At 47.3% G+C, this 15,024-nt stretch overlaps 1 protein-coding gene across 2 annotated transcripts in view; it reads left to right on the top strand.

Annotated features, from left to right (window-relative positions):
* The window catches only part of CFAP299 (cilia and flagella associated protein 299), a 334,792-nt gene extending 320,412 nt beyond the window's left edge, over window positions 1-14,380 (top strand). For both annotated transcript variants that reach the window (XM_048510223.1, XM_048510222.1), the window contains exons 5-6: window positions 2,018-2,147; window positions 14,092-14,380. In XM_048510223.1, the coding sequence (XP_048366180.1) occupies window positions 2,018-2,147; window positions 14,092-14,187 (226 nt within the window). In that variant the 3' untranslated portion in view covers window positions 14,188-14,380. The remainder of the gene's footprint in view (window positions 1-2,017; window positions 2,148-14,091) is intronic.
* The last annotated feature ends 644 nt before the right edge of the window (window positions 14,381-15,024 follow it).

Raw genomic sequence — 15,024 nt, 5'->3', positions numbered from 1 at the left:
CACGCAAAATAATGCGTTTTCAAACCACTTTCACAACTGTTTGCAAGTGAATTTTGCTATTCCGCACAGCTTCAAAGAGCACTGAAAGCAGAAACTTCTATCTTGCCTTTCGGTGAGAAGCCCTTTCGGTGGCTTGCAGCATCAACCATGTCAAAATAATTGAACTTTGAACTATGTTTGGAAAGCAGATGCTTTGCCACTGAATCAGCCCCACAACCAAAGGTTGATAACTTCACTCTGGCCAAACAGATTTCTTACCTTGGATTAATCTTCAGGCCATTGGTAGACTGATCTCCTGGAATATTTTTCAATAGCATCCTTTGTCATAATAGTTTTCGGAACTTTACAGCCAGTGGTGGGATTCAGCAGGTTCGCACCGCTTCGGCAGAACCGGTTGTTCAAATGGTGCTTGTAAACAACCAGTTGTTAAAATTATTTGAAAATGTGTCCAACTACACTAGCAGAGATGCTCTCTGGTTATTTGGTGAGAGCCCAAGATCAGCCACGTGATGTTTATATTCAGTCTTGCTTATCGTGTCAAGAACTGACTTGCAATGACCATTTTGACTCACTCGAAAGGCCTGTGTGCCTCCCTGCGGTGGCCAGCGCCCAACCACGCCATCGTTCCAGTTCATCACATCCGGAGGGGAAACTTGGCAAACGAAGGAAGCGAGTCTCCGTCAGCTGATTCATAGTTCTTTACCCACAAGTCTAATTTATTTTCATTATTAGGGGGAAATCATCTTTGGGGAATAAGCAATGGGAAGGATTCCCCCCCCCCCCCCAGATGGTGGTTTTTCCTTCTTGCGCATCACCAGTTACACAATTTGTTTGTTAAGATGCATTAGGGTGAATGAAAGGTGCTGCAGAACAGCAACCCAAGAGAAACAGATGTGCAGTACTAAATGCTTGAAACCAAAAACTGGACTAGCTAGTTACAGGAGCATGTGCAACTACTCTCTTCGGCCTTGTTAGGCCACAAAATTCTAACTGCTGAACTTCCCTAGTTTGGCTGTTTCCTCCTTTCTCTCCTGTCTCTAGGCCCAGTGCAAGATTTTCCTCATCCCTTTGTTTCCAAACACCATGCTTCCTTCCGTCCTTTGGATGACCCACATGAGTGTATCTTATGTAGAGGCGTAGAGCGGAAACGTTGCCCTGTGCAAAATCTGAGTTTTCTGCCCCTCCCCCCCCCGTATGGGCAGCCATCCTCCCCCATCACAACCAAACAACTTTTTTTTGCACCAGGTTTTGAAGTCAGTGTATGGAACCCAGGGGAAGGAGGAAGGGTGTGGGGAGTGATTTTCCGGGGGCCTCCCCATGACTAAATGGCCGCAACCCGGGGACATTTGACCCCATATGTCCCCCTGGGCGGTACGCCCCTGGTCTTATGATGTCTAACGATTGTGCATGGGTAAAATGCCATCAAGTTGCAGCCGACTTGTAGCGACCCCTTGTGGGGTTTTCAAGGCAACTGATTAAGCAGGGGTAGTTTGCTGTTGCCTTCCTTTGCAGTTTTCCTTGGAGGTCTTACTTCCAAGGATCAACCCAGCTTAGCTTCTGAGATTTGATGAGATTGAGCTATACCAAGGGTCTGCAATCTGCGGCTCTCCAGATGTTCATGGACTACAATTCCCATCAGCCCCTGCCAATTGGCCATGGTGGCAGGGGCTGTTGGGAATTGTAGTCCATGGACATCTGGAGAGCCGCAGATTGCAGACCCCTGAGCTATACTGTCCCATTCCTAGTCTGACAGCTTAATCACTACCCCATATTAAAATATAAATTTCCCAGAAGGCCCTTTTGACTCAGATTTGAAGTCTTCACTCTAAAAAGTCTTCTTATCACTTTAGAGTCTCTCCCGTTGGCAGAAGAGCCCCTTACGTTGGAGGAAGGCTACTTAGAAGCTAGTTGGATCCATCCCAACGTTGGAAATCCACTTGAAAAACATGTTTTTCCAGCCAGACCCAGTTGCCTACCCCACCCAGTATTTTATACCACCCATGCTTTGTTTTCTCAGCTTCTACAATTGGGACAGAAACCTTTGCTGCTTGAATTCCAGTCCGAATTACCAAGTGATTGCAGAAAACACGTGCGGCTTGCTCTTCAAGAACAAATCTGACCGGAAGACCATCAATGTGGATCCGAAGGTAGAAACTTTGTTGCGATTCTCTGCGGTTTCTAGAGATGATGGTGAATTCATGAGATACTGGATTTTATAATAAAAAATGCAGATTCCCTGGTGGGCAGTTTTAAAACTATGGCATTCGCTAGTCTACTAATAAGATTAAAATATGAGACCTTTTGGAATATCACACTAGCGAATCACTAAACCTGTAGCAGGAAATGTTACTGGATTTTGGGGGAATGTTTTCCCAAAAGTGCCTAAATAATCGACGTCTTCCCCAAGGGACCTCAGAACTATTTTTCCAGGTGTCTGCATATATTAGCAAACTTTACCCAAGCCTCACAGGGGACAGAAACATTGAATAAACAAAATGGTAGCAGCCTCCTTCACGTCTGGGCTGGCCCTGATTGAACCTGTAGATTTGGAATACGATTTTTTTTGGGGGGGGGGGCCTTGTGAAAGATGTCCTGCCGTTGGTTTGATCTTTGAACAAATCCATCCAGGAACGTCAGGCCAACTTCCATCTGACCTGCCTGCTTCTCAGACAACAACAAAACCTTTATTAGGCATTCAGTAGAGTAACTATAAAAGAGAAATATAAAAGGAGTTTAAAGTCAGATACAGAACGAACAGGGATAGAGATTGGTATCAGTAAGGTGACAAGTCGCGCATCTTAAGCACTCGCGATAGAAAGATTGCAGTGCTTTCAATGTCCTCATGATGGCCATAGTCCATAGCAATGGCCATAGCAATTGTACCAGCTTTAAATTACAGAGGTTCTTTGGCTTGGAATCAGACTCAAGGGGCCGGAATGGTACGTCTTAACATTAAGTATCGGGGGCAGATAATAAGGATATGCACAAGAGTTTGAGGTGTGTTGAGACAATAGGGGCAATGTCTGTCATGAGCTGGAATGTTCTGTAATCGGCCACAGAACAAAGCGGTGGGGAGCGTGTTACATCTGGCCCTTGTTATCCACCTATTATTATCCACCTATGTTTGGGCTCTGTCAAAAAAGACAAGTATTTAGCCAGTGGTGGGATCCAAAGATTTTAGTAACAGGTTCCCATGGTGGTGGGATTCAAACTCTGGCATAGCGCCAATGGGGATGGGCGGGGCACGATGGGGGCATGGCCGGGCATTCTGGGGGCAGGGCATTCCTGGGCAGGGCTGTGACAAAGACGCAGCCGCTGCGCCAGTCCTTGGGCAGGAAACGAATGCACGCAGGCGCAGGCTGCCACGCACACCGGTGCACCTCCTGCTAGACTGCTTCAAGTTCTGTGCGCTACTGCTGAGAGGAGGGGCGTAACTAAGGCAAAAATCACGTAGTAACCCCCTCTCGGCACACACAAATAATTAGTAACCTACTCTCAGGAACCTGTGAGAACCTGCTGGATCCCACCTCTGTATTTAGCCATCTTCTCAGACACCATCAATATCAATTCGGTGTGGATCGTGCGCTCCACCAGCTCAGTCGACGGCCCATAGGTCAGGTGTTTGTTCTGGGGAGAAGTGGCATTATAAAAGAAGACACAATGCAGTTAAGATGCTCTTAAAATAAAAGATGTTTTGAAAATACAATCAAGGCAGGTGCAGCACTGAATTTATGATGCTACTCAATTGTTATGGTCTGTCTGGCCCTGGGATTGTCTGCTTTTAGGCAGTAGCTCTCCCAAGTTCTTAAGCAGTGGCGTAGTGGTTAAGAGCAGGTGCACTCTAATCTGGAGGAATCGGGTTTGATTCCCCGCTCTGCCGCTTGAGCTGTGAAGGCTTATCTGGGGGATTCAGATTAGCCTGTGCACTCCAACACACATGCCAGCTGGGTGACCTTGGGCTAGTCCAGGGGTCGGCAACCTTTGCCACCCAAACAGCCATTTGGACTCATTTTCCATGGCCCCAAAGATCTACCAAGCTGCCTCTGGTTTGGTCCCTCCACTCACCTTTCCTTCCAGCACTGGGAAGTGGAAGCGCCGGGCAGAGAAACCCCCTCTGCCCGATGGAGCAGGCAGCAGAGGGGGGATGGCAGCTGCGGGGATGGCAGAGGGCGGATGGTGGCTGCTCTGGAAGGACACGCCCATGCTACCCTCCAACCTCCAGGGGTCAGAGGGCAGCATGGCCATGTCCCTCCAGTCCTCCAGAGCAGCACTGGAAGGAGAGGTGAGTGGAGGGGACGCGAAAAGCAACACCCTCACGCATGGAGCCGCCTCCAGTTCGGCCCCTCCACTCACCTTTCCTTCCAGCGCTGCTCTGGAGGCCTGGAGGGACATGCCCACGCTACCCTCCGACCTCCAGGCCACGCGGAACCGCAGTATAAGGCTGAAAGAGCCGCATTCGGCTCCAGATCTGCGGGTTGCAGACCCCTGGGTTGGCCCCGGTCCTTCTGAGCTCTCTCAGCCCCACCCACCTCACAGGGTGTTTGTTGTGAGGGGGGAAAGGGAAAGGAGTTCATAAGTCCCTTTGAGTCTCCTTACAGGAGAGAAAGGGGGAATATAAATCTAACTCTTCTTCTTCTTCAAATGGAATCTCTTCCAAACCTGTTTCTTGCAAACTTTCTTCTTTTTCCTGAAAGTTTTATTTAGTTTGCACATATAGGCAACATATACAGAAAAAGAAAAAGTCTTAATCTGATCTCCCCCCCCCACATTAATAATAATAAAAGAAAAAGAAAAAAACATACACATCCCTACACACATATATGATGACTCCCAGCTACCTCACTGTGCATCCGAACGCGAATCTAGTTCCGTGTTTATAGTTAATATCTGGGGTTGTTGTTTTTTTTCATTTCTAGTCCTCCTTATAAAACCACTTTCATCCAGTTCGCTGTTTTCATTTAAGTCTCGAATCCTGCTGTTATTTCCCTATTTGTATATGTTTTCAATAAGTGGCCCGCAAAGGATTTCCAGTCTTTAAGCCAATTGTCCATATTCTTGCCTGCTTGTGAGCTTTCTAACGGGGGTTGCCAACAAGATACTTTCCCACCCCCTGCTGAGATGAGGCCCCCTTGCCCATAAATTGTGGGGCTGTCCTCGCCAACTGGAAACCTCATTTCACTCTCTCGTTTCTTTTCCCATGATAAGAACAACTAACCTCAGCATCATTAAGTATAATATGCATGTTAAAAAGTCCTCTTCACCCTCCCCAAGTTCCCCGGGGCACTTCCTTGTGTGCCGAAGCTGAGCACGCTCGACTTTGCAAAGGCAACCAGCAACCTCCTTCGACCACTTTACGAGCTGCGATGCCAATGAAAGTCATCATTGCTTAATGAATGGAGGAATTCATCTTCCCTTTCGGTGAGAAGCCCTTTTGGTGGCTTGCAAAATGTGTGCTGCATCTTATATAAGCGGAAAGAAGAATAAAATAGGTGCAAACCCATAAACGGCAGCAGCCGCACGGTGTAGTGGTGGAGAACAGTGGACTCTAATCTGGAGAACCGGGTTTGATTCCCCGCTTCTCCACATGATTGGCAAACTCTTATCCGGTGAACTGGATTTGGTGTCCTGGTTCTTACACATGAAGCCTGCTGGGTGGCCATGGGCTGGTCACATTTTTCTCAGAACTCTCTTGACCATGATAAGAACAACTACCGGTAGCCTCATTTTTCTCAGAACTCTCTCAGCCCCACCTACCACACCAGGTGTCTGCTGTGGGGAGAGGAAGGAAAAGGAGCTTGTAAGCCACCTTGAGTCTCCTTACAGGAGAGAAAGGTGGGGTATAAATCCAAACTCTTCTTCTTCTTCTGTTTGGATGGGAGACCTCCAAGAAACTCTAGGGCTACTATGCAGACGCAGGCAATGACACACCAGCTCTGAATGTCTCTTGCCTTGAAAACCCTACTGGGTAAGTCAGCTATGACTAGATGGCAAAAACCCACACCTGTTACTGGTAATATTATTGGCCTCTATTCCATGAAAAGTGTTACCTGCCTATTTCCAAACATTTAAAGGGACAGGGTCCCTTTCCCCCTCAGGCTCTTACAATCCAGGCTTTAGATATTCCACAAACGGCTTGAACTAGTATTCCTGGATGGGTGTTCTACCTATTATTTGTGAACTGACAATTCAAGTTCGGGTTTGTTTGATTTTTAATTGAAGAACTAAGAAAACAGTTCACATGAGGTAACGACTCAGTTTTTATTTTTGCGCATTAACGTGAAAATATCAACATGCGGTTTCTTGAATTTGCTGCGAATGGGACGAACCTTTTCCAGAAGAGGAAGAAATAGGGAAAATTGAGAATATGAATTAGAGATATTTTGTAAAGATGGTGTTATTACATGATAGTAAACAACAACAACAACAGCAACAACGATAACAACAACAACAACAACAACAACCAGCTAAAGATCTGGCAGCTGTGAAATCTACAATAATAATACGCCAATACATTACAACTTCCTAGGCCTCTGGGTAAGGCTCGAATAATGAAAGGCCAGCAACCAGCTAAAGATCTGGCAGCTGTGAAGTCTACCATCATCATCATCATCATCATCATCATCATCATCATCATCATCATCATCATCATCATCATCATAGGCGCCATCCCGAAAACACTAGGGCAACACTTGAAACATCTTCAAATCGACAAAATTAACATATGTCAGATTCAGAAGGCAGCCCTGCTGGGATCTGCACAAATACTACATCAATACATTACAATTTCCTAGGCCTCTGGGCGAGGCTCAAATTGTAATGAAGACCAACAACCAGCTAAAGAACTGGCAGCTGTGAAATCAACCAATAATAATAGTAATAATAATAGAACAGTGCCAGCAACTTTAAATCAAGGATGTGGATATTGTGTTTTTGTTTACTGAATATTAAAGACTTCTTATTAATTTGAGGAGGAAAAACCTTACGAACTGGAATAAATGGATTGTCAAAAAACTATTTTATTTTAGTAAAATCTTATGAGAAGCTGCATGGTAAATTGGGGGAAATGATACAGTGCCATGGACCAGATACAACTTGGCAGCGTTTACTCAGTAAGAGCTTGTTATTTTCACTTGGTCTGATTTAAGAGAAAATTGTTTCAAGATGCTTTCGCATGGGCATCTTGCGCCATGGAATTATCCAAGATATATATGAAAAAAAAATAGTCCCGGGAGAAAGAATGTTGTGCTGAACTGAAGGAGACTTTTGTCAATTTGTGATGGTTTGCAATACAGCAAAAGCATTCTGGAAATAGTGAAGGAAACAAAAAGATGGATGGGTGTTTTACATATTTGATATTTGTTGGTATTTCTGGTGTTTTTTTGGTAAGCGTTCTGCCGTAGTTGCAGAACACTTAAGGACAAAGCAACATGGGATGTTCAAGGCAGTATTTCCCTCTGTTGGAAAATGCAGCTGCAGAAACTGAAATCTAAAGTGTAAGTATGAAGCCCCTTCCTCACGTGCAGAATAATGCACTTTCAACCCACTTTCAATGCACTTTGCAGCTGGATTTAACTGTGCGGAATAGCAACATCCATTTCCAAACGATTGTGAAAGTGGATTGAAAGTGCATCATTCTGCATGAGCGGAAGGGGCCTGACATAAGGAAATGGAGCTTAGATCGTTCCGTGCGGTCAAGTTACAACTGATTTATGGCAACCCCACCAAGGGGCCGGGAAGGAAGGATCAGGGCAGCGTGGCTCGGGAGGAGCAGAAATTGCAGAGCATCTGAAGAGGTTGGGAATGAACAAAACAGGGTGGCCGACTCTGGGTTGGAAAATACCTGGACCTTTTGGGGGCGGAGCCTGAGGAAGGTGGGGCGTGGGGATGGGCTTCAACGGAGTATGCTTCCATAGAGTCCGCCTTCCAAAGTAGCCATTTCCTCCAGGCCAGCTCATCTCTGCCACCTGGAGATCAGTTGTAACCCCAAGACAACTCCAGCCGCCACCTGGAGGTTGGCAACCCTAGCACAAGTCCCTCTGCTGCACTTGGTGTCTTTCAAACCCTCTTCTGCTTCTGAGGAGGGGGTCTGAGCAGCAAACTGAGGAGGACTTTAGGAACATCATTGTGTGCTTCTTCACTACTGCCACAAGGACATATGAACAGCAGCCACAGAGCGGCCCATAGAGCCAGCGTGGTGTAATGGTTAAGAGCAGGTAGATTCTAATCTGGAGAACCTGAGTGCCAGAGACTTGTCTGGTGAACCAGATGTGTTTCCGCACTTCTACATTCCTGCTGGGTGACCTTGGGCTAGTCACAGTTCTCGCAGGACTCTCTCAGCCACACCTACCTCACAAGGTGTCTGTTGTGGAGAGAGGAAGGGAAAGGAGCTTGTGAGCCACCTTGAGTCTCCTTGCAGGAGAGAAAGGTGGGGTATAACTCCAACCTCTTCGTCTTCTGCAGAGACCTTAAATCTTTCTATTGGGACCAGTCTGAGCATCTGTCTTGGCTTAATTGTTTCTCTGGATGAGACTTTGGGTAGGCTAGAGTCGGTTCTACTGTTGCATTATTATTTACTGGACCCTTTCCAAAAATTTAACAAATACAATGCAGTAGACGTAACCAACAGATAAATCGCAATCAAGCCTGTGTTATTCAAAACCAACAGAATAAATCTTTTCAGTGCATTCTTCTTGTTGTCGTGTTCTTCCCCTCTTCCAGTAATTAATAAAAGGTTGCCATTGCAGAATAGCAAATCCCCTTCGTATATTTTTTCCTTTCTTTTCCTGAGATGTTTTTATATACACTAAGCTTCTCCATTAACATCATGAACCAGGCTGTCTGGAACAAAATGTGTATCTTCAGCCATCATCCCTGCTTCCAGAACTGTGCTAGGAGTATCCTTGTTGCAATCGAGTCATGTTGTATCATACTGGCATACTTGCCTAGGGACATGGGGTACCCCTTGTCCCCGGGTGCATTGATTGAGGTCACGTGGGGGGCACCAAAACATCCTCCTACACAGCGAGTGATTGAGCAAGCCCTAGCAAGCAGGCACTGAAGCAGCCGATTGCTCCCAGTGCCTGTCGTAGCCCCGCCCACTCTGTACTGTGGCCTGGAGTGTCCAGGGGCCGGGGGAGAAATCCCACTAACCTGGCGTGTGTGGGAGTGTACAGGCTAAGCTCAGGTTTTGTCCTGGGGCTCCAGTTTGCCTAGATTATATTAACATGCAAGACTGATGCTGTCCTCCATGCAAGGCGGTAGGAACTTGGTCCAGTTGAGACCTTGCTCCAGTTAACCGCAGTTAACCGCATGGAAGCAGAGGTGGGGCTACCAGGGGGAGCAGAGGGGGTGCGCTGTGTTTAAGCCTGAACTATGAATAGGCCTTTTTTTTCAGCCTGAAAAAGTTCTAGAAAAAGGAAAGGAACTAAGGTAAGTGTGGGAAGGGGGGGCGCCGCGCGGGAGGATGCCGCAGAAAATATAGACTGCACACCAGGCACATTTTGACCCAGCTATGCCTCTGCATGGAGGTTAACAGCTCAGAGGAGACACCGTCTGCTTCCCCTCTGAGTGAAATGCAGATGACAGTTGTCTCTTGTTCTAAGAACATCATCTTATAACAATATAATCTAACCTATGATTTACAGCAGGGGTGGGCAATTATTTTTTCCATGGGGCCGCATAAGAAACAGAAAATATTGTGGAGGGCTGGGCCAAAAGGCAAGGGGGCGAGGCGCTTTTGAAAGCCCCGCAGAAGCCGGCAGCCAAGGCAACAGGCTTCTGCGGGGCTTTCAAAGGCGCCTCGCTCCCCAGCACGGCAGGGGGGGCAGTCAGGGTCATCTGGCGGGCCAGATGTGGCCCGCTGGCCGTATAATGCCCAGGTCTAATTTACAGGGTTATCAAAATATTGTTTGGCTATTTAAATATACCTACACATAAACTACCTGGCCATGCCTACATGTCCCAGAAAACCCGCACAGCCAGAAACAATAAAAGTCTGTACTGGCGAATGAAAGGGGGCAGATGAACGGCTCTGGGGTGCCAGTTCCGGAGGTTTGGTGCGATGACCAAGAAGATTTCCATCCACCTCATCTCAGAAGGAGAGGGCATTCAAAGCAGACCCTCCACAGGTGACTCTTATGATGGAGCAGGTTCATAAGAAGTAAACACAATTTCTGCCGGCCAGTTCAGCACAGGTTTACTTAGAAGCTAACTTCCATTGAGTTCAGTAGGACTTGCCCCAAGAAATTATAATTACTTTTTGTGATGCGAAAAAGGAGGTTTGGGGTAACACACATCCTCTAGCCACCTCCACTTTATCGTTCCCAAGAGGAGGAGGAGGAGGAGTTTGGATTTATATCTCATCTTTCTCTTCTTTAAGGAGACTCAAGGTGGCCGTGGCTTGCGAGCTCCTTTCCCTTCCTCTCCCCACACCTTGTGAGGTAGGTGGGGCTGAGACAGTTCTGAGAGAACTGTGACTAGCCCAAGGTCACCCAGCAGGAATGTAAGAGTGAAACACATCTGGTTCACCAGATAAGCCTCTGCCACTCAGGTGGAGGAGTGGGGAATCAAACCCAGTTCTTCAGATTAGAATCCACCTGCTGTTAACCACTACACCACGCAGCGTAGTGTAGTGGAAGACAGGCAAAAATAAGGTGACCATCTCAACTGTGCCAGTGAGCTCCATACACAAGATCCCAACCTAAATCTCATTTATTTCAGTGGAAGAGAGTGAAGCGCATACCCAGTTTGCCCGTTTACACCACGCAGATGGAAAATGCAAATCAGGTTGAACCATGCCCGTTCATCAATAGTACATTTGCTAGAAAGGGGGGGGGTATTCTTTGTTGCATGAACAATGTTCCTCTTTAGCAATCTGAGCCTGTCCATCTGTTCTTGATTGCTCCCTTAAAAACTCTGTATCAGAAGTCCTTGGACTATAGATTGAATGAGGCCAACACACCCTTGCTTTGGTTCCTCTTGAAAGCAACACAGAGTAAGCCGGGCAGTAATTTGTTTGGGTTTGCACAGAACAGCTCTGGGATGAGGGTTTCTTTGAAGCGCTTCCCACGAAAGACGGTCGCATATGAATAGCAACAGCGCCCAAATATCAAATTATATACGTTTTGAAACGAGCACATTGGTTTGCGGGGCATTTAAGAATGCATACCTAAAAATGTATTTGGTTGCATCGAATGTGGGCCGCCGCTTTAACTTCCTGCAGCTGTGGAACATCTGCAACAAATAAGCACATACCCTCTTGCTGCAGGAAATGTATACTTTAACCGTTGGAGAAAACCTGACCGAGCGCAGCGCAGGCCTCGGCTGTTCGAAGCTGCGTGTCCTGCTGCATCGCTGTGCTAGCAGCAGAGGTGGGATCCAGCAGGTTCTCAGAGGTTCCCGACAGTAGGTTGCTAATCATTTGTGTGTGCCGAGAGGGGGTTACTCATTGGTGATTTTGCCACGTGGTTTTTGCCTTAGTTACGCCCCTCCTCTCAGCAGTAGCGCGCAGAACTTGAAGCAGTCTAGCAGGAGGTGCACCAGCGTGCGTGGCAGCCTGTGCCTGCGTGCATTCGTTTCCCACCCAAGGACCAGCGCAGCAGCTGAATCCTTGCCACAGCCCCGCCCAGGAATGCCCCACCCCCAGAATGCCCGGCCACGCCCCGTCGTGCCACGCCCAGCCCCATTGGCGCTATGCCACAGTTTGAATCCCACCAGCATGGGAACCTGTTACTAAAATTTTTGGATCCCACCACTGGCTAGCAGTGTTCTTGGAGCACCCTTGAACACGATCTACACATGGCGGCTGCAGTAGAAGCTTCAACCCCCGCCCAGCGCAAACCTAGACAGCCACCTGACTTCATCAGCAGTGGGAGGCCAGCCTTGCTTGCTCGGTTTTGCTAGAAAATATGCACACTTCTTTTGGCCATTGGGCTTCTGCTGCTGTCGCTGTTGCTATCTAATACCTATTCCGTTCCAACAATGTGTTAAGGCGCCGTTGCTCCGGTGAGATGGATTGGCAGTGAAACTGGAACAGAACTATTTCTTTCCCCTGATTTTTTCCCTCCTTCTCACCCAATTATTTCCTCGCTACATTTCTGTCCCACCCTTTCTCCAAGGAGCTGAAAGCAGTCAGCGTGGTCGCCTTCTCAACCATATGCCTGGTGGAATGGCTCCGTCTTATTGCACGAAGCCCCACAGGGCCCAGGTCTCATTCAACGGTGTTCCGCCAGGGCCAAGAAATGCCATAGAGTCCACCTTCCAAAGCATCCCTTTTCTCCAGGGGAGCCGATCTCTGTAGGCTGGAGATGAGCTGGAATTCAGGGGGATTCCCGTGTCCCACCTGGATGCTGCCTTCCCTGCTGACTCAATATATAGGTTCTGGGCACCGCAATTCAAGAAGGATATTGACCAGCTGGAACGTGTCCAGAGGAGGGCAACCAAAATGGTCAAAGGTCTGGAATCCGTGCCCTATGAGGAGAGACTTAGAAAGCTGGGGATGTTTAGTTTGGGGAAGAGAAGGTTAAGAGGTGACATGATAGCCCTGTCTAGATATCTGAAGAGATGTCATGTTGGTGAGGGAGCAAGCTTGTTTTCTGCTGCTCCAGAGACTAGGATTAATGGGTTCAAGATGAAGGAAAAGTGAATCTACCTAAACAGGAACTTCCTGACAGTAAGGGCTGTTTGACAGTGGAGTGCACTACCTCGGAGTGTGGTGGAGTCTCCTTCTTTGGAGATTTTTAAAGAGATGCTGGATGACCATCTGTCAGGAGTGCTTTGATTGTGTGTTCCTGCATGGCAGGGGGTTGGACTTGACGGCCCTTGTGGTCTCTTCCAACTCTATGATTCTATGAGTTCAGGAACACCTTAGAGACCAACAAGATGTTCAGGGTATGAGATGTATCAGTTGTACAGTGGGATTTGGACTGGTAATGCTGGTTGGACAGTTGAAATCAGGCTGTCTAGATTGATTTGCACGGGCTATATCCGTCCAGGGGTTCTTATAGCCGGACTACAGGGATGTTTGTGACCGGAACTCAAGCCGTGTGATTTGGACACACAAAAAGCAGATGTGAGAAGAGGCAGAGATTTGGGAGCCGGAAAGGATGGTTTGTTCTGTTTACAGCCTGGCTATTTCCCCAAATGGAAACGGCCTTCCAGGGCTCCTATAAGCCTTCCAGGTAGGGAAGGAGGGAAATAAACACCAGTTACCTACACTGTGAGGAACCTCGTGGTGCAGAGTAGCAAGCCGAGCTCATGACCTGAGTTCAATTCTGAGAGAAGTTGGTTTCAGGTGCCCAGCTCAATGTGAACTCAGCCTTCTATCCTTCCAAGGTTGGTAAAAAGAGTATTCAACTTGCTGGGGGTAATGTATAGAAATTAGGGAAGGCAATGGCAAACCACCCTGTCAACAGTTTGCCTAGGAGAAGCAGTGGCGAATTAAGAGCAGGTGCACTCTAATCTGGAGGAACCGGGTTTGTTTCCCTGCTCTGCCACTTGAGCTGTAGAGGCTTATCTGGGGAATTCAGATTAGCCTGGGTACTCCAACACACACCAGCTGGGTGACCTTGGGCTAGTCACAGTTCTTCTGAGCTCTCTCAGCTCCACCTACCTTACAGGGTGTTTGTTGTGAGGGGGGGAAGGGAAAGGAGTTTGTAAGCCCCTTTGAGTCTCCTTACAGGAGAGAAAGGGGGGATATGAATCCAACTCTTCTTCTTCTAAATGTAATGTGTTGTCACCCCATGGGTCAGTAATGACATGGTACTTGCATCAGGGTCTCCCTTTACCTAGACTGTATTGTAGTTTTCCCTACTGAGGTCTAAAGCAGTTGAATGGGAGGTAGTTTGAATCTGGGAAATAGTATTTGGGGAAAAGAGTTAAATATCTCCTTTCTCAACTCTGCAGCCTCCATCCATATTTTTTTAGAGTATAGGGGAAAATGATCAAGCAGGCCTGTCTAAAAGGAAGCCATTAAAACATGTTTGTTATGAGATGCATCGTATGGACCAGATTAATGCAAATTAATGGAATGAGATGAACATTTATCTGATTTTCTTTGCTGATCTCCAATATTTACTGATCTCCAATATTTAGGTTTTTCCTGGGGACAACACGACACGCTCTCCGATCGAGACAGACCTCTACCTTCAAGTGGTTATCTATGACCACGTGCTCAGAAGAAAACTGTAACCATCTTCTTTCACTGGAAAAGTGACTTGTGCTGGGAAGAGGAATGGAGTTTTCCAAAGACAAATGAACACGTGCACCTAACAGTAATGGGGGACTAATTTGTGGCATGATCCCTGGGAAAGCTTTCCTGTACCTGTTCATCAAGAACTTTTTTGCTTTTCCTTTCCTCTGTACATTAAAGGGCTTGAAATTATTTGACGGCCTCCAAATGATCTGAGATTGCAAATGCCTTAACAGACCAGGTGATCGGGAGCAACAGCCGCAGAAGGCCATTGCTTTCACATCCTGCATGTGAGCTCCCAGAGGCACCTGGTGGGCCACTGCGAGTAGCAGAGAGCTGGACTAGATGGACTCTGGTCTGATCCAGCTGGCTTGTTCTTATGTTCTTATGTTCTTAAATGCAAAGTAAATTTAGGTGTGTGTGCAAACTCAGTGTGAGATGTATTGTCGAAGGCTTTCATGGTAGGATTCAACTGGTTGTGGTGGGCTTTCCGGGCTGTGTGGCCGTGGTCTGGTGGATCTTGTTTCTAACATTTCGCCTGCATCTGTGGCTGGCATCTTCAGAGGTGTCTCACAGAGAGAAGTCTGTTACACACAGTGTGTAACTAGACATAACTACACCGTGTGTAACAGATTTCTCTCTGTGATACACCTCTGAAGATGTCAGCCACAGATGCAGGCAAAACATTAGGAACAATCTAGAAGAGGAGGAAGAGGAGGAGTTTGGATTTATACCCCACCTCTCTCTCCTGCAAGGAGACTCAACGTGGCCTACAAGCTCCTTTCCCTTTTTCTCCCCACAACAGACACCTTGTCAGGTGGGTGGAGCTGAGAGAG

Source organism: Sphaerodactylus townsendi, linkage group LG10 (assembly GCF_021028975.2).
Source record: "Sphaerodactylus townsendi isolate TG3544 linkage group LG10, MPM_Stown_v2.3, whole genome shotgun sequence".
NCBI classification, from domain to species: Eukaryota; Metazoa; Chordata; class Lepidosauria; order Squamata; family Sphaerodactylidae; genus Sphaerodactylus; species Sphaerodactylus townsendi.
This window is presented reverse-complemented; position numbering and strand designations above follow the sequence as displayed.